Here is a 20,210-nt window from a genome sequence, read left to right as displayed (position 1 = left end):
CCCCAAAATGGCATACCCACCCATTTTTATCAAATCAAGAGAGAGAACGATGTCACACGGGATGGTGCTTGGCTAGGAGCGTGCTATGTGGTGAAGCTCTGTATTTAGAGTGCAAATAGAACTTCTGGAACGAAGATTATGTTTACTGTCGGTTTCAGTTCATTACAGAGTGCGAGCCGCGCATCGAACACGGGCTGAACACAATGGAGCCGGAAGTAATAATTGACAACTTGATTATGAAATCTCGTTATGGCTGACATTCGCATTCAAAGGAGCACTAAAGTGGTATCCAACATGGCCAAAAACTGCTGTCATCTTGTAAAGTAGTATGTGAAAAGCATCCCTACAAAGCATTTCTGTCCAAAGTTGTTTCACCGCGGCGCATTTAATTTGCAAAATCGCTGCCGCGGCGACGGGTCGGAGCGCTTCAACTGCAGACCACACCCACTCTAGTGTGCCGTTTTGTGACCTTCAAATCCTCCGTTTTGGACATCACGCAGCCGGAGAACGCCTATCGTTTTCGAAGCTGTAGCAGACGCTCCGGCCTGCGCGGGGTTGCTCACCTCGATCATGTGATCCCAGGTCCAATGAGGAGCGTCCCTACGACTTACGTCACATAGTGACGCGCGTGGCGGATGTCATCACGTGTCTATCGTGAAGGCGAATGAGAGGCGTTTTTATGCGCGCGGGAGATTCTGGGGGCTATTGCAGGCGTCCCAATTTCGCTACGGTTGTACTAATTGTGGGAAAACTGTTTTCGGGTGCTTAATATTCCATACCGAACAAAAACAAAGTTGTGGGCCTCTAGGCTGCTCCTTTAAAACAATGTTGCGACGATGTACGCCGTACCGCAAGTAGATTTAGGCAGTGCTGTTGAAGGTAAAACGTAACGTGGATATACGAAAATTGTGGCCCATTTTGTCATGAACACTAGCCAACTGCGAATTAAAAAGGTTTACTTTTTTTGTGTCAAATGTTTATGGAGCAAACAATAATTACACTCCCCCAGTTCTCCACAGTGCTCCAGTATGCGTTCCTCTGCAAGTCCGAGATCAACCTGGAAACCAAATGCGCATTCACTGTCACCTTCAGCCTCCCAACCAATTTCGACTGGTGGTGCCGGAGTAGTGCCCTCGTCACAAGGACAGTACGTGGTGCCAAAGGGTAAGGTTACTTCACCAATGCTACTTACACCGTTACAAAGAAATATACGCTCTAGATTATCTATACAATAACATGTACCTTATGAGTATAGGACTCCTCTGTCTCTCCGTCCATTGCTTTCAGCTTTCCTGCAGCTGTCTTTGGTGCGCGTAACTTTAAATTTGATTTTAGCACTAATTTAAAATGTAGTATGCGCGAAGAAGTTCTCACTGTGCATGCATGTGTTTCACCACCTATGTAGGCTTTTTTAACATAGGTATGTTTCCGTCAATTTAATTCTCAATGGTTTTCACGTGGCGGCCTAATGCAGCGTTTTAACCATTCGTTTTTGACGCGAACGAAGTGACCAATTTGAGTCTCGCGCATACTATGCATTACGAATCGGTGAGCGTGTTGTATGAAGCACGGTTTTGTCTGAACGACCCACTCGCACTGAGTCGTTTCGTCGTATTCCGCGTCCAAAAAAGGTCTGACACCGCTAAGCAATGTGGTGAACTTTTGTACTAGGGCAAGTGGAACCGGAATTTCCCAGAAGAAAACTTTTACTTTTACTTTTTTGGACGATCGAAATCTTTAGTGGGAACCTGTTAATTGGCAGCAACGACCCGTCCAATGTCCATTCAGACAGTCGGAATCGTGCGTCCCGGCGTATCTCCCTGTTTGGATTGGTTGAACTAACAATACACTCAAGGCTAGGGGGGATTTCCCGGTTCGTCAGTGGCTGAAATAGCGAACGAAAGTGCAGTTTTTTAGAACGCACGCTATTGTGGCCACCGCACAAGAAAGCGTGCGATGGTGCTTAACCCCGTACAAACACCTTAGTGGCTTTTACACCTTGTGGTGTGAGACTTGTGCATATGTTGACTGGGTGTAGCGCAATATTCGCCTTGGGTATTTAACGCGGGGAGTGTGGCATGCACTTCGTAAGTACTTAGGTTCGCGATTGCTTGTCTACAGGGCAAAAAGGAAGAAATAGATGGGTAGAAATCCAGCGAACCGGTAGAACGTAGGAAGGGAGTTGCCTCAGGACAGAAGCCGCCGATATTTCGAACAGAGACTGTTCTTCTTCTGGGCACCGTCCTCGCCATTGGCATGGTATTTAAAGGGTTAGGTGTGACGTGTTTAAAGGTTCATGCGAATTGTGGGTCAACAGCCCGGAGGGAAGAAAGGTTCCGTACGGGCTTTTACGGCCGGAGTGAATGGCTGCTTTGTTAGAGTGTGGAGGGGATTATGTGAACGTAGTGATCTCTGCTACAGACCGGTTACAGAAAAATGGAAGGTTCACGAACACGTGGACGAAACGGGACAACAGGCAAGAATTGGCAAGCATTGGCAAGCAAGGGAGAAATAGTTTGATAAGATTGAAACTTGGGGTAGTTGGTACGTACTTCAAAGGAACAAAGGCGCCAAAACACAACACGGAGGGACACGTATACGTCATGCTCGCACAATAAGGCAGTTGTTAGTTAAGCGTTCTGCGGCGTCTCTTTCTGCATGTTGAGCTTTGGCACTGTTGCACCTTCGAGTAACGTAACCACATTCCTCCGACCTCAAGGCGGGACATTGGGAGGGGGCGGAGGGGTAAAAGGACAAAGGGTGGTGCCAGTCAGTAAATCAACTATCAAATACATTTCACTTCGCCAACACCCAACGCTGTTACGTTCGACTGATTTTTAATTTGAATTCCCTTCGATTTATTTATCATTTGCGCCTTACGTACTGCCGAGAGCGCACATCTAATGATTTGACCAGACTTCTGTTTGCTGTGTCTTTATGATTGTAGATATGAACAGAAAAACCGAACTCGCTGCATCGCTCAACTTGCACTTCCATTTCGTCATTATGGTCAGCTTCGCAATGATTGATCATCACATCAATATCATTCCCTTCCAACCGACGCAGCTTGTTGAGCAAAGCATGAGCAGGCGTTTTTTGTTTTCTACCAGCAATTTATCCAGACCCCCCCCCCCCCCCTAGACACCCGTAACGTCCCCGTAACGACCCCGTAAACATCTGAGAGACACCTCCTAAAATTTTGTGAGATATTACCAAAATTTCGTCGAAGAGCATAAAAATACATGGCAGTAGGCAGCATGTTGTGACGTCAGCCCCCTCCCCCTTCCCTGCGGAGCCCGACACACAGCCAAGGACAAAACTCGTTGGAGTAGAAAGCCTTTGTTTTTGCATGTCCAAGGCCTTTTCCATTCGGAGATCATCCCAGCCAAAAGGGCATGGAACTCCGCTCCCAAGCAGGCTCTTGGGACACCAGGACCTGTCCAGCCTAAATTGAGACGTCTGGTAACAGTACCTTTGAGGGAAATAGTTCAAGGCGAAAAAAAAAAAACAAAAAAAACAAAGCTGCTGGAGTGCATGTGAAGGAAAGTGACGATAGGAAATTGATGAGGCATTTCTGTTTAAGGGTTCGTTGAGAAACCAAAAGGAGTGAAAAGACCCGAAGATCAATTCACAAGCAGCCAATGCAGCTGGAGTAGTTCAACCAGTGCACGTCCAGCCGACGCATCCAAGAGGACAAGAAGAGGGTGCGTTGCTTTGCAGCCTGTTGACTACGATGAACAACTAGACGGGCCCGGAGAAATATTCGCAGCACGAGATCAAGTGAAAGAAGGAACGCAACGGAAGGATCCGTCTCGTGCTGATCCAGAAACGCGGAATGGTGAAGATATTCGCATAAACAATCCTCCAGCTGAGCAGCTGGCGACCAATTCCAGAATGACGAAGGTGAGTACATCATCATGGAAGGCTAATGTCAACGCATTGTAACGTGCAGTAAATAAGCATGGAAATGCTCCAGAAAATATTAGGTGCAGTAGAAACAAGGATTACAAGCATTGGAACCAGTGGCGTAGCCAGACCTCCACGGTAGGGGGGGGGGGGGCTCGATACGAAAACTCGCCCTACTTCCCCCCCCCCCGCCGCTGATCCTGGGCGCGACAACATACACATACTCGTGCACGCCGCAAAATGCGGTTAAAAAAACAGAACGAAAATAATTGATTTGGACGTGCACAATACGATTACATGAATAGGCTGTCATGTCCAATGAGGTGGCGTCACGAGATTGGAAGGATTTTGAAAAGCTCATACTTTGAAAACCATTCAAGAGTGCTGCTCAGACGCCATGAACTGTAAGAACTTTCGCGATCGTCACACTGTCACCCCCCCCCCCATATATATATTATTTTCTCCTCGGATTTGCACGATTTCCGTGGGTCGGTCCGTGGCAGGTAGGGGGGGCTCGAGCCCCCCCTAGCCCCCGTGGCTACGCCACTGATTGGAACACACACTGGGACGTTAAAAAAGTACGAGTGCAGCGCGCTATGCTTGGGAGCAATAGAGCTGTGACTCTCGCGGGTCAGAAGAGCTCCTTCCGTCGGCTGTCAACTCTGTGACGTCACGTAATCCACCCAATAGTGAGGCCCTCGCCTCATCCTTTCTCTTTGTTCTTGCAGTTGTATTTGGCGCCGCATTTCCCGCGTGCGATACAGAGCAGCCGACAGGTCGCCTTGCTCCAGCCAGGGGGTGCGAAAATCGCGAGTTCTTTGCGGCACAAAGTGAGGCGTTGGATGCTTTTTGCGTCATCGGGCGTCAGAGAACGTCCCAAATTCTACGTCACGATGACACCGGGTGGCTAGTCCTTACTGATTGGTTACCGTGACGATGAATTTGTTTTCCGCGCCATTTATTGGCCGTTTTCAAATTTGCGCGCGAGCGCTCAAACAGGAGACTGGACAAACAGGCTGCCGGCTGGAGCCGAAGTCTCTCTTGGGCAGCTCATGGCGTTTATAACGGTTTATATTATCTATGAATTTCGACGTTTCTTGTTTAAAAACGCTGGCCGTACCATGTTAGTGTCTTCCAAAAGTCATTGCCGCCAAGGAGGATACCTGTGCGGTATTTGTGATCAGCTTCTTAGTGTGACGATTCCAGAGTTCGAACTCTTCCGGTACCCGGTCGACGACAGTCGACAGGTAAGTCATTTACTTTTTGTTTGTTGCCTTACAACACTGTACACCTGATAGTAGCGCACGATGCCACAACGGTCAAAATAAATCCCGGACCAAACTGTGACCGATCGTGTTGCTTTGCAATTACGATGGTAAATTATATCATATTCAGGTTATGATTAAATAACCGCTTACATCATGACATCTAAAGGCATGGCGCTACGGTAAGACTGCGATTCTAAGTGACTTAGCTCGACAGGTTTTATCCGACGTTGCTTAATGAAGCAGTGAGGTGACCCTTCTTTTTTATCATTATTATTTTTTTTTCTGTGCCGCGTGTTCTCCAACGACAGAGTTTCTGGGATAGAACGACGAGCGCAAGTGACCGATAGAGGGAACACGAGGGCGCTTTTCCGCAGAGCCATTTATAGGGAGAGTTTGGCCATTCTGTGATCTTTTGCCGCCTCATGGGCGGAGCCTATTATGACGTCAGAGTCGTCGTTGCGCCGCCCAAAAAGCCTCAATCCAAGCGGAATCAGCCATCTAGTCCGCGCCATATTGATGCTGTCCGCCAGCTGGTCGACAGCTTCGTGGTCGCGCTGAATGTAATCTACAGAAATAACCGGCTTATGACCCTAAGGCGCCAGTGATAAGGGGGGCTTTGTTGCCAAACAGAAAGAGTTTAAGGACGAAAGGTTTTCGAAGCAAGAACTGCGCACGTGTCTTCTCTCCTTGGATTGTAAACAACGATCAGCATCAATATGGCGTGGGCGACCAGTTGACGACTGGATAACAATGGAGCACGACGAGGGAGGTCGTTCAGCCGTGACGTCGCATGACGCGATTGAAGTTAGGCTCCTCCCAATGGCCAAACTCTCTCTATAAACGGCTCTGCTTTTCCGCACACCTTTCAGAAATTCACCTCCTCGTAAAAAGAGCGCATCGCAGAACAAGATCACGTCGTGACATATGTAACTTCCCTCACGTGACCAGCGGCGTACAGCGGCGCAGCTCAAGCTTCTATAAGCGGCGCGTGAGATGCGACGAAAAAAACTACGGACGGAGCCTCGAACACGTCACGCGAGCATCGTGTCGGCCGTCTGCGGCTGCTTTCTCAGACTGTTTTTTTTTTTCATTCGATTGCCCATCTATAACGCACCGCAAAGCGAAAATATTTTTTATGGTGACTCCTAGCGGACAGCTTGACAGAGGAGGCAGGATTTCGAGAGACGTTAAATATCACCTCATTGCTCCTTTAACTTAGTAGCTGTCACCGTCGTTCCAAAATCAAGTTTGTCTGGGTATTCAGCCTGGATTGATCATTGTGAGGTTAGCGCAATAAAAGACGGTGTTGTTGTACTTCGGTCAGTTATCACACCATATCCCTGCGAGCTTCTCACAGGTGATAGAGTGTACGAACTTTTTATTCGTATTTACATTGCACACTTTGATCACGCAAGTTTCACCATGCATACTGATGTTAATGACTCTGAGTCAGCTATACATCATTCGGGCCCGGCATATTTCTCATCGCACCGATCACAGTCAGAAAGTATCACGTACTATTTCTCGCACCGAGTCCTTCAGACACTCTTTCATGCCGCTTGCCGAAACCGAGTGGAACTCGCTCCCACAGAACATTGTTGACATCGTAGATCCCGTAACCTTTCGCAGGCATTTAGTTTCCTATTTGTTTCATTAATAACTTTGTTGTCACATAGATTTCCCTGCTAGTCTAGTGTGGCCAGTGTATTAGCGTTATTACTTTGAATTACTATTGTTATTATATTATTATTCTTGTTTGTTCTCCTTCTAAACTGATAGTATGCAAAGGCTGTTGTTAGGTTTTGCTGTATCATTCACCCATGTAATGACCCCTAGTGGTCCCTTAGGTCTTGGAATAATAAATAAATAAATAATCTTGCAGGATCTGAGCTACAGTCCCTGTAGCAGCCTCACAGTCATTTCCCGAAACAGTCCGACGCAGGCTTCTTCATGCAAATTCGGCAGCGATATTAGTATCATGTAGTTTATTTCGTTGCTGAAAACATGGTGTTGTACTTGTTGCTTGCGTAAACGTATGCAGCAGAATAAAATGTCTCGTGTGACAAAAAAGAGCCAACGCTTCGTCGCTTTTCTGGAACTCCCACTGCACTCGAACAAACGCGAACAAAAACCAACGACGGAGAAAAACAAGAAGAAAAAAAAAACAGCAAGCAAAGTAGAAAGAAGAAAATCGCGCGAGAGAAACGTGAGCCACGTCATTGCCTACATAATCAAAACAGAAAAAGGTGACTAGCCCTCAGTCATCAGTACAATGCCGAAGGTCACTTGAGTTTTCCTCTGCAATAGACCTCTACCCGAGAAACGTCATCATGACGTTGGTAGACAGACTCAAATCGGAAGAGGAGGGCTGGGTTCCACGAACGGGCACGTGTTCGCTGCCTAGGAAAGTAGGACCGAAGGTCGCGTCCCTTTCAGGGACCGTCGTATTCCCCTCATGATCCTGACTTTCGGGCACGCCCTTGTTCGCCCGTATAGCTTCGAGCGTAGTTCAGCTCTACCAAATAGACCTCTACCTGTTTGTCAACAAATGGCGTCATAATGTTCGACAGCGCCACGAGTTTGGTAGAGTTGAACTACGTTCAAAGCTAGTGGCGAACAAGGTCGCGCCCGAAAGCCACGGTCTTGAGGGGATTACGATAGTCTCTGAAAAGGACGCGACCTTCGGTCCCACTTTTCTTTCAATGGGAGGCAGCGAACAATTGCCCATTCGTGGAACCCAGCTCTCCCCTTCCGATCTCTTTTGGTTTCGGTGTGTCTACCAACGTCATGATGACGTTTCTCGGGTAGATGTTTATTTATGGCGCTGTGGAACACTATGACGTCATTTGTTTACAAACAGGGAGAGGTATATAGGCTTCTATGGCAGGTTATTGCGCCTGTTCCAGCGCTGTACCCGACCGTTCTCGGCACTCAATAAAAGTGTCCGGATTATATGAACTCACGAAACGACGGATTTTGCAATTGTTATCCTAGTAATGAATGTATCTTGCGATAGAATGGGGTAGCTCCTCCACGCGCTTCCTATTCCTGTAGAAAAAAAATCAAACGTTGACTTTGTGAATTTTTGAGTTTAATTGAAATAAATCAATTTTGCTCGAATTAAATTCGATAAAAGTGCTCAAAAGTCGTGGCAAAATCGCCCCTGAGGTAAATACCGTTGACCCCATAATGTTTAGAAAAGTAGAGTTTTAATAAGATTTTTTATGACGATAGGTGAAACACCCTGTACGCTATCATAGTGCCTGTTAGTTATATGCTACATCGTATACTTATAGGCGACCCATAAACCTAGCGAGCGAATCTACCTCCGTGAAGTGGCCGGACCTATTCTAACGATGGAAGGAGCAGCAATGGGGCAAAGCAAACCCCTTGTAACACCACATTCAAAGTAAGTTCACTATTAAGTAAGTTCAAAGCAGACTTGTGCCCGTTACCGAAAAAAAGGAACTAAATACCGTTACCCGTTACTTCAGAAAAAAGTAACTAAATACGTTACTCGTTACCAACATACAAAAGTAACGAGTTCTCGTTACTCACAAGTAACGAGTTACTTTTATGTTACCGCAGCATAGTTAAAGGAGCCAACAAACACGCCGTCACTTGCCTTCAACTCTTTATTAATGAGGAATTGCACTGTGAAGGAGGACTGTGAAGGAGGACTGATTCAGGAGGAGCTGATACACTGGTTTTCGTGCCACAGATCACCAACGGTTCCCCAAAACAAACGAGGGGCTGCGTCATAATTTAGAGCGCTCAGAAGCTTAGCAAAGATAAGAAAAGTCGAAACGCGTTTTTTGTAGCCATAGCACAATTGGTGGCCATTCTTGCGAAGGAGTGATGGCCGGAGATTACGGAAACAAGAGAAAGGACAACAACACATCCAGTGAGGGACTGCAATAATACTTTGAGTCACACGTCACGCAGGTCAAATCTGCAGGCATTGCACCACACGGAATGCCGAAATGTGCTCCCCGTGCTCAAGAAAAGGAACGAGTAACGTCAGTAACGAGTTACCAATTTTTGTAACTGATTCCGTTACTATTACAACTTTTTAAAAAGTAACTGAATCGTTACTTCGTTACCAAAAAAATAACCGTTACCAAGTAACGAGTTACTTGTAACGAGTCAGGCACAACTCTGGTTCAAAGTATGTTCGTCCAGTGAAGGTCAGCCACGTCCTGAGCTCTTTTTGTTTTTCGATTTTCCATTTAACTTGCAAACAGTGTGGACTACCCGATGCTTACTGTACACTTCCTAGAGCTTTGAGCGCAGATCAGTGCCAGATCATACGAAACACTGCAGTGACATTACGTATATCGTATCAGACATCTCGCTCACACACAATTTCCTAACGTACCGCCCATGTAAAATTGCTGTGACATGTTCAGAAATGTCTCGTCTACACCCAGGTTCAGCAGACGTGTGCGAATTCGCAATATGCAAATAAGAACAACTACATCACATACGGGAAGAGTTGAGCATAAGACAACGTACATTTCTCTACAAGACATACGCAGCTGATGAGTCTTTTTCGCCCTTTCCACACAACGTCATGCTGACTTTGATGGCTGTATCCGGGACGCAGCGACAATGGAGGATTAAATACATAAATAGAACAAGATCTACGCCGTAATCCGTTGGTGAACCTGCCAAACGTTGTTTTAACCATGACCTACTAGATTATAACGACCATGTCGTGGGCACCCCTTCCCAGCGCCGCATTTTTGAAAGCTAGCGGTGGCGCTTCTCATCGTCCCAGTTATTGCTTCCGCTACTTCTACAGTATTTTGTACTTCAGCTTACCTTAGTATTTCTGTACAAGCGGTGGACGTTCCACAAATGTTTCATTCTGAGGTTAATTATCATCATCACTCTACGCGTTTTCATAGGAGCTATCGCTGTCGTCTGCTACGGTAGTCGTACGTACGCTTCTGTGCGTTCAGACTTCAAATTTCCATCGTCCAATCGTGGCGTGCGGATGAGTAGCGCCACTGGCGCATCGTGCGGACGAGTTCCTCATAGGGTTTTCTGATTGTGACGTGGTCGTTATAATCCAGTAGGTCGTGGTTTTAACGCAACATGGGTGTTCCATCATGCAGCGCCATGTTACGGCAACCGGTAATCCCTTCTGTTTTCGCACTGCAGAACGCAGCTCGTTTTCTTTTAACAAAGGCAAGCAAAATTCAACAAAATTCGCGTTTTTTAATCCACATGTAACCCATAAAATAGCATCACCTTTCTCCGTTGTCGGAACCTCGCGTTACATTACATGCCGACGTCTGTCCACCTCGTCTCCCACTAACTTCCTTGTTCAATAGACGAGCCTCTAATGAGAGGCTTCTCTTCGTTATTGTCGTCCTTCCGGTAAATGGAACAGTAACACAAGTTGCGATGTGTTTCTCGAGATCCCTATTTGACACGCCAGCACAATGCATCTCCCGTTCGACAGTATTTGAAAACCGCGGGCTCCCAAACCAAATTTCTGCACAATACATTTTTTTCTCTGAAGAGGAAGCTCTACCAAGTTAGTTCTTATAGTTGTTGAGCGAAGTGGCTTATAGACAAAGGTGATATCGCAATAAAGCAAGACAACCAACAACCAGTGACCTCCAGCCGTACCACAGCCGCGTTGGCTTCTGAGAAGTGAATTGCGATCTCGCAAAGATCACAAAGCGGAAGGATATAAGCGTGTTTCCTCGTCCTCTGCGGTGTCACTCGCAGGCAGAGCTGAGTAAGTTACTGATAAAACATAATGAAGTAACAGATACAGTTACGTGACTACGAAAGTAGCTAAGTTACAGGAAAAGCTACTTTCAGTGAAATGTAATTAAGTTATTACTGTTAATTGTTAATTCACTCACCATGAGGTGTTTTCGCAGATTTGATGCGCCCTGCATGGACGTTCTCAAAAGCTTCGCCTTCGGTAAACGCAGCTTACACTTCACCTCGATGTTTTTCCGCCAATCTTTGAGCTGACGTCAAACAACTGTGTATAATACGGCCACGACAACGATATAGCTGAATTAACGCATTCCTGTGACGATGCACACTATAAACTGAAAAACACCCTTATGGGTGTAAATGGCTTGTCCTAAAACTCACACCGCTTCTTACACCGTATGACCTGGAACACCCTTCTTAGAGGGTGTATTCTCTGTAAAACACCCTTTGAAATGGTGCTTTTCCTTGAAAATGCATTCTTTTGCACCCTTTAAACACCCTCTTGGGAGGGTGTTTACACCCTTACACCCTTGTGTAACAATCTTACACCCTCCTAAAAGGGTCTTTAAAGGGTGCAAAAGAAGGCATTTTACAGGAAAGGCACCCTTTCAGGGGTGTTTTACACAGAATACACCCTCTAAAAAGGGTGTTCCAGACCATACGGTGTAAAAAGTGGTGTGAGTTATAGGACAAGCCATTTACACCCATAAGGGTGCTTTTTCAGTTTACAGTGCAGAGTCCCCCGTGGCATTAGACCACACCTTCGTAAACGCGTTCCATGAAAGTGCGTTTGCAAAACCTCCGGGGCAAGCGCGATCACCTCCATGCAATCTGAGAAACATAGTCGGAATAATAAACCCCTACCCGAGAAACGTCATCATGACGTTGGCAGACAGACTGAAACCGAAACAGATCGGAAGGGGAGGGCTGGTTTCTAAGAATGGGCACTTGTTCGATGCCTCCTATTCAAAGAAAAGTAGGAACGAATGTCGCGTCCCTTTCAGGGATCGTCGTAATCCCCTGAAGACCGTGGCTTTCGAGCGCGACCCCCCTTAGCATCGAGCATAGTTCAACTCTACCAAACTAGTGGCGCTGTCGAACACTATGACGTCATACGTTGACATAGAGGTCGAGAGGTCTATTGATGGCTTGACTTGGCAAATCAACTGCATCCCTCCTCCTTCTGGTGGCTTGACAGTCAAGCCGTGGATTGCTGTGTATGTTCAACTAATCATTATTGGAAGCACACCTAGTGTAATGTTCCGTCTCTAAATGTGATATCCGGCAAGAAATGAAACTTTCGCATTCTGTATAAAATCGTGTCGAAAGTAGCTGGGAAAGTAAGTGTACAAGTTATGCTCAAAAAGTAATCACACATTAAGTAGTAAGTAATCACACAAATTACAGTTGCAGTTAGTGTTTTTAGAATGCACTTACAGTAATTATTACAGTAACTTAATTACTTATAATTAGTTACTTCACAGCTCTGCTCGTAGGCTGTCATTGCAGATGCCGAGCGTATGCTATTTAGCCCCGCTGTCAAAGTCGGTCTGCTTTGCCCATGCGTCCATACGTCAAGTCACAAATATGCTATCCAGTCCGTTGCAATCTGTGTCGGTTTCAGGATAGTTATATGCTCGTGTTTGAGCAGAAAATGGCATTGCATGCGGTATTCTTCCGTCGGTGGTCCCCTTCGATGCAATTCAAAAGAGGCCAGGAAGACGCCTGCGATGTTGCTAGGACACGCATGTTCACTGAGCGCGATGGTGTCACCTCTTCGCGAAAGCAAAACTACTGCATGAATCTACTACAACAGAGAAGTATAATCCGACACAGAAAGACCTACTCCGAACCCATCAGCAAGACACAATAGCACTCAGCCAGGAGCCTGGCGAACTCAGCTGGACGACCCCAAGGTGGCTGCTGCTGCGTCTCCAGACTTCGGGAACGGATTAAACAAAAGAAATTGCTCCAGATCGATCGGTAGAATACGTCATTAGTCAAAGATGATAAATTTATTCCAATATTCAGAAAAGTTCAAAAATGCCTTCTTTATTTCATCTTACTTCTCTCTTTCCTAAAGGGCACCGGTGAACACGACTACGCTCACAATCCTCCTTGTTAGCGTCATTATCGGGGTCATGGTGGTGCTTGTCCTGGTTTTCATCGCCAATCCTAGCGGTCAGTACGAATCTACGATAACTCGTACCTATGGGGCTGGGGGATTCTGCACATGCTGATTTTTCTAGGCGTGTTCCCTACACTGAATTGCACAGAGATATGCCATCGTTCAGCAAGAAGGCTATATGTGTGGTCACTTCTGACAGACTGCAGTTTTGAGCAGTTCTGCATGTCATTTCACGTAAAAGTTCGCTTTACGTTGCGTTACGTTACGAAGTAAAACTTTCCCTTCACCAGCTTGAATATGTTTGCTGCTCTTAGGGCACTCGTTAAGGTAAATCACGAGCCGAACTCTGTGACTGACTTGCTGTGACCGTACTTGAATGACAGTTGCTCACGGGCATTATGAAAATAAAATGTGAATTGAATAGAATAAAGTGAGAGCATTGTAGGCTATCCAACTCATGCTTGGGGGTGTTTGTCGAGAAGCAGACATCTCGCTCCGCATGCGCGGAGAAGGGTTATTGAGAGGAGGAGGAGGTTTCTTGGCAAACACCCCCAACCGCGATGAGGAATAGCCCACAATGCACTCTTCCTATAGTTGTACTTAGCGCCGATAGGGTGGCTCTCCAAGTGCTCCGCCAGACATCGTCGCGTTCAACTCGAAGGGTTTGTCACAGGTCATCCCAGCTTATCTTAGATAAACGTAAAAGACGGTTATTTCCATTAATGTGAACCTGCATGTAAAATTTCACAGCGAAGAGGATAATCGAGGCGGAGAAAATGGGTACCGTGAATACCGAAACTCACAGCCCTCGCCATAGCCCTTGAGGCAGCACACGAGAAGTCACGTGCTTACGGCTGCCAATGGGAATGGGAGATCTGTGACGTGTGCGCTTTGCTCGGGAGTATGTTCGAGGGCTCGTATCTCGCTAGGTACGACACGAAGGAGAACAGTTATTTTGTCCACAATACAATGCGCAATAGTGCAATACAATGCGTCCGTGATACAATGAACCACGTGTATGAATGCGTCTCGACTCGTTTAATGTTGCAGAGAGCTGTATTACAGGGGCTATACATGCACCGTCTCCTATAGGAGACGAGCAAGTCTAAGCATTATAGATGTTAGTTTTCATTTTAGTTATCAGTTTTGTTGCCTTCTTGATCAGCAGTAGATTGTGACACATTCGATAACTGAATGGTTTCTGATAGGGGCGTCAAGTCTGAGGTTGTGTAGCCTCGCGTGGCCTTTCTTCGTTTAATCTTCGTTTAAAGAGTGGAGCTTGTACCAAGATCTTTTGGTGTTCAAACAAAACTCCACACCACAAAGCTCAGACACACACAAACGACGTCATGTATGATGTACACGTATTATACAATGCATATACGTTAGAGTGCAACTCCTCATCTTCTCAATTTCCCATCTCCCTTCACACAGCTGCGACCGCTCAGCCAAGTACAGCTTCGACGCTGCGCAAGATGATGAGGAGGAGGACTGATAGTGAATAAGAAAACATCGCAGATGCCAATGTAGAAGACATCATCCAACAATCGGAACGCTTCACCTTATGGAAAAGACCAGAACAAAGCAGGGAGAATGTTGCCGACATAAATAGCTATATTAAAGATATTATAAGCTCACTGCAATTGATCATGACCGAATGCTTTGAAATGTAATACTTTCGACATGTATCTCAATTCAATGTGGCACACTTGACAGGCCTCGCGTATGAATCCGTAGACATTCCACACTGACATGACACCTTTGGCGCATCGAAACCTTTGCGCGATGCACATGGCCGAAACATTTTCTTTTTCATTAGATTTTAATCTTTCAATAGTGGTCTTCCAAACTCTTATTATACGTGCGAAATTATTTTATACTATAGAGACTTTATTTTATGTCTTCAGTGTTTATTTTAATTCGATACACGCGCTGAGAAATTTGGTGTTGGCCTACTGTCTCCTTTACCATTCGATGAACCTGCCTGTAGCTCCAGAATTCATCGCTAAAGCATGCGAAATACGCAGTTATAGGTTAGAACTGTATGCACTTGAAACAAGAAAATCTGCAAAAATGTGCAAAAAAAAACAAACAAGGTGCCGGTGACAGCCCAGCCCACAGAGGGAGAGACTGATTCACACAGCTGCGTTTACGGTTGTTCTTGTGTGTTACGTCCGCAAATAGCCAGTCTTTGCAACGGAACTTCCTTCCGGACGGAACGAAGGTGCACATAGAGATAATTTACTCGTAATCAAACATAGTTCAGGGATACATCTCAAGTAAAAATAACGCAATATTTGCAACGCTTTCTTCTGAACAGCTTCAACGCCATTCGAATCAGTACTGCTACGAGGACTCCACTCTACACTGTCAGAAAAAGAAGAAGAAAAACGAATAGTAAGAGTAAAACGCACATTTTTTAAAACCTTTTTTATGTGACACACTTTTCCATCTAGAAGCGTTGACGGATGGTAAAGGTAAAAAATCGTGCGTTTTTTAACTCTTATTTTAGGAGGTAGTGTCTTGCGCTTATATTCTATGCTTCAAACATTTCCTCATACACTTCCTTTTATTGCACCCCACACACCACTTCCTACGAAGAGAGGCAGAAACTTTTATAGTCGCAAAAAGAAAAAAAAAAAAGAAAAAGGAAGAAAAGCTGCGTTTTCTGGTAGCTGTCTGTGAGTCACCCACCTGTTTTTGCCCTAAAATGTTCACTTATGGGTGTAATTATGCAAGGTGCATTGTAATTCATGATCCGTGCTCACTTTCACAAATTACTCCACCGGCTTGTTTGTAGCTGAAGGCTTCGGCAGTGGCGACCACGTCATATCTCCGTTTGCTGTGCACAGAGATAACATGGTTGCCACTGCCGAAGCTTTTAGTCACAAACTGGCCATTGGAGTAATTTGCGTCCTGGGCCGACTTCAGAGGGAAGTGCGAGCCGACATTCGTCTGGAAGGTCTTCGGAAACCGCAGGGAAAACCTGGAACCCCCCTCTTCCCAGTCTTCAGCACGACCTTCGCTACCACGAACGAGTGGGACGACTGAACCCCCTAGGCCATGCCTCTGGTGCCTAACACCTTCATATGTATCATTGCCGACATGTGCCTGAAGTTGAAATAACAAAAGCCCGTGAAAAGTTCCAACGAAAAACCCTTGTAGGGGATGCGCAACACTGGTGGGGAATGTGTTGGGGGTCCACTTCCAAACTATTAAAGCAGAACCTCACCGCACAACACGCTCCTGGTCAACCGTCATCCCGAATGACATCGTTCTCTCCACTGATTTGTTGAATACGAGAGGTGTACGCCTCTTTGTGACACTTGTGGGGTCATGATAATTGTCACCAAAAAGGTGTGCGGCCTCGTGCTTTCCAGAGAACAGGAGTGACAAAGGTATCATTCTGTGCAATGGTTGCATTCAGCGCGCTATGTGGTGAAGTTCTATTCTGAGAATCTAGGGCGGTTTCAAAAAATCACTCTCACTTTTTTTGGAGAAAGGTTCTAACCGCAAAGTTGACTCACGAATTTTGCTCATTTAGCAGTGGCATACTCTCATGCAAAGAAGGTTCGCCTGCCCATATCACCACTTACATAGACTTTTGTACTACCTTTATAAGTTTCCATGTCCGAAAAATGCACATGCATCCACGAATTCATCTACATAGTCGTGTACGACGCACAAGGTAAGCCATGCGTGGCAGGTGTTTCAATATGGTTTACCGCAGACAAAATATAAAGTGCAAGTGCAAATAAGAATGCATGTGTGCAGATGGGCTATGACTATGAGTTCCTATAGCTCCTGCGAACAATAATACGCACGTTCCAAGAAGTCATAACCTCACATCGTCCGATTTTTATTCCGAGGTTAGTTAATTGGTCCCCAGCTGTACCCCTTCAAACGCTGCCACCGTGTTGACAAGGCTTCAGCTGGCCCAATTGATCGAGAGTATCGCACCAGATGCTTTGCAACGTCATAGAAGTGCACGAAAGACGCACTCTCAACTGCGGTACGCCGACATCAGTCGGGTACCACCTCCATCGAATTGTCGCGCACTTCTAGAACGTTTTGCTGATAGGACATAGGAAGGCTGTTTGCCCAAGCACCTTCACAAATTTATTTCTTCACAGTTACACTTGTGCGACTGAGGTATTACATAATCTAAGAGATATTGTTGGCTCTAACATTGCTGGCAGCCAGTCCATTTCAATGAACTTGTCTCCTGTAGGAGCGGTTCAGGCAGAACACCATGCAGAACATCCAAATGAAAAACGGAAGAAGGAAAGCCAATATGGGAAAGAGAACTGCAGCAATGTCTGCGTGTTCCAACGGATTATACACGTGCTTGAAACCCTTCTTGTGGGTTTCGTTGATCATCCTGGCTTCCACCCACGCGATGTCGCCGTCCACGGTTTCCACGGCCACGAGCGTTGGAAGGGCCATGAGATGACGTACCTTTGCCTTCGCGTGACGCACTCTTGAAGGTCCTCCTGTAGTAGTGTTCCCGATCACTTCAGCCGTAGTAGTGACGACATAAACCAAGAATACGGCGGCCCATCTTCGTGGCCGTAACAAACTGCAGTGAGACGCTGTGAAACGCATGTCGTACGACCGACGTGGAATGGTCCAGCGTCATTGACAAAGGCGGTGTCAACAGAAACGTCATGCAGTATAGGCGCGGTATGTATTGCAGTAAGCGTCGATGTACATCGACTGTACCCTACAGAATGAAATAGCTCTCGTTCACCATAATCGTCGTCGTTGTCGAAATTTATCCGCGAAGACAGATCCCTGCCATTTGCGTGAGATGTGGCGCCCTCTCGAATGTCGTCTGCTATTGGCAGGAGGCGCCGCGGTTTCGTTTTCATGTCTTCCGTTCCAGCTTACTGCGTGTGTTCACTTTCTGAATATCCATCTTAGGTTTCGAGTCCTGTTTCTGCTGCTGTAAAAAGTTTGAGTGTCGCTTTGATGTATGCCGTATCACGGTGGAGCCCGCCGTGCCACTCCACAGCAGACCAATATGCTGTGCACCACTGCTTTGAAGAAGAAGATTCTAGCGCTTGTTGAGTGTGTGTAGCCATTCTGCATTAAAGGTGTCTGTTATCGTTATCGTTCCTGGTTCTTTTCCCTACACTTCTGCTGCCGAAACCCGGGAAGCGTAGCCTAACTCATTGACGGAAGGATTCCATGAACGGGAAAATTATATATAGTAGCGCTAGCGTAGGAATGGTTACAGCTGTTTTCAGCCAGAACGAGAGCCGTGCGTGGATTTTCATGCCGATGGCCCATGGTGTCCGTTAAAGTATGACATAGTTAAAAGCGTCGAGAAAGTATCACCGTCCACACGGGCTTTATACACTGTTTGTAACATTCAAGAATATACGTATATTCGACGTGTAAAACCATGACTGCGTAAACTAGGCTGCTTTCGTAAAAACATTTACGAAGAAATGCGCTTTCCAAAGACCGATACAGAAACAAATCTCAGTACGAAGCACGACACCAAATAGGGAATTTCCTCTCGGAGGACTAACCACTTAGCATGGTAACAGGCACACCTCCCGTACCTTTACAATGAAGAAGCGCGCGTGTCACATTTTACTGCGAGAGGAAAGCGAAAGCGCTCATCTCGCAGCGCATGACTAATTTATGGTAAGCAATACATAACTTCCGAACACGGGATCGCATGAGCACAGGACTTTGCTTTGCACACATGGGAGGCAAGTTCACCCATCATCAACATGATTCCTCCTAAAGCGGGGCAATCGTTCCAGAAACTATTTGAGTGCTTCGCATTAGTCATCATATATATTTGTGTTGACAACCCTGTAACCAAACGAAGGTTCAACATTTAGAACACGTCCAGAATTCCTTTTAATTTACCTGCTAATAGAACTTTCAATTTTAATTATTGGGCATCATACTGTCAATTGTCCTGGGCGTGTCCCGCCCATGTGTTTCCTACAGACGTCGTCTCCGTAGCCTCGGGGTTTTGTCGCCATGTATTCTAGTCACCAACTCGCTTGCTTCCTAGCCATTCTTGCGATATTCTTTCGTGGATTAGTTTTGCCCACCTCAGGGTTCTTTTAACATGCGCCGAACACTCAGCACACGTAACACCGCATTTAAGGACGACCGAGTCCATGTCCAAGCAACTTCTACGGTACATTTCTGCCAACTTTCCCGCATTGTCCGGAAAACTCCCGACTTTCGTTCAGTCTCCCGACTGTACGGACGCTCGCTTCACTCTCCCGGGAAATTGAGGCGTCGGCCTTTTTTCCCCTTTCATTTTCCTTTAAAGTCTGCGCAAACATATATTCCTGAAGAATTACACAGCCAGTAACGCGTGTTTCGCGGCATGGCCGTCCATGGCTGGAGGACGCTGCAGATCGCGTGTTTCATTGTGTCCGTGTTTCTCGACAAGTCGTACTATTGTCCTACAGTCAATTCAGTCTCATACAGTAGTTTCGTCTCCCCTGATGGCGCTCACCATACAGAGAAAACACCTGCACGTCTCCATCATACGTGCCACGGGTTTTCCGATTTAGCTCGACCAGCCACGGAGCTAAGCGGACACCATGTGACCATCCCTCTAAGAAAATAAGGTAGAATTTGTTTCCGATCTCAGTTGTCTTGTGACGTAAACACCCAATTAAGGATGGTTCACACTAGTGCGTTCTGCTGCGTGCGGATGCGTGCGGGCGCTGGTTACCGTGGCAACAGATAAGTGCGCGACCTCCCGCAGCAGAACGCAAGGAGTTCGCCCGAGCTCAACTTTTTCCGACGCACGCAGCAGCCCGCAAACTGAGAACGAATCGCGAGGCCGCCTTCTGAGCGTGCGCAGTAGGTTTCTCTCTGCGAGACTGTTTTCAACATGGCGGCCACCGGAGTGGAAATCCCGCTCGGCGCTCAATGGCTTACGGTTTGGTGACGCATGCATTCGGACGCAGGTATGCGAACAGCGGAACGGATGGCTTACAACGCACGCAGGAAAACCGCACGCAGCAGAACGCACTAGTGTGAACCATGCCTTATTATTAGTAGAATTCTCTACCCATCTCGGTAGAGATGCATTGCAACTACATTTCTACTCAAACCAGCTTTACCTTGTGGGCATAACTGCAGAGTAGAACCTGTATTTCTACCAGCTTGGGTAGGAAATT

General features: G+C 46.3%; 1 protein-coding gene and 1 long non-coding RNA gene across 2 annotated transcripts in view; one reads left to right on the top strand and one right to left on the bottom strand.

The window, feature by feature from the left end:
• LOC135400246 (uncharacterized) overlaps window positions 1–20,210 on the bottom strand; it is a 146,880-nt gene that overhangs the window by 62,082 nt on the left and 64,588 nt on the right. The window lies entirely within an intron of this gene.
• On the top strand, window positions 1,025–14,689 carry LOC135399587 (uncharacterized). Its single transcript, XM_064631311.1, has 5 exons — window positions 1,025–1,164; window positions 3,584–3,903; window positions 8,471–8,583; window positions 13,000–13,097; window positions 14,479–14,689. Exons 1-5 carry the CDS (start codon window positions 1,029–1,031, stop codon window positions 14,547–14,549), a joined length of 738 nt encoding a protein of 245 aa, XP_064487381.1. The 5' UTR covers window positions 1,025–1,028; the 3' UTR covers window positions 14,550–14,689.

This window comes from Ornithodoros turicata, chromosome 7 (genome assembly GCF_037126465.1).
Source record: "Ornithodoros turicata isolate Travis chromosome 7, ASM3712646v1, whole genome shotgun sequence".
NCBI lineage: Eukaryota > Metazoa > Arthropoda > Arachnida > Ixodida > Argasidae > Ornithodoros > Ornithodoros turicata.
This window is presented reverse-complemented; position numbering and strand designations above follow the sequence as displayed.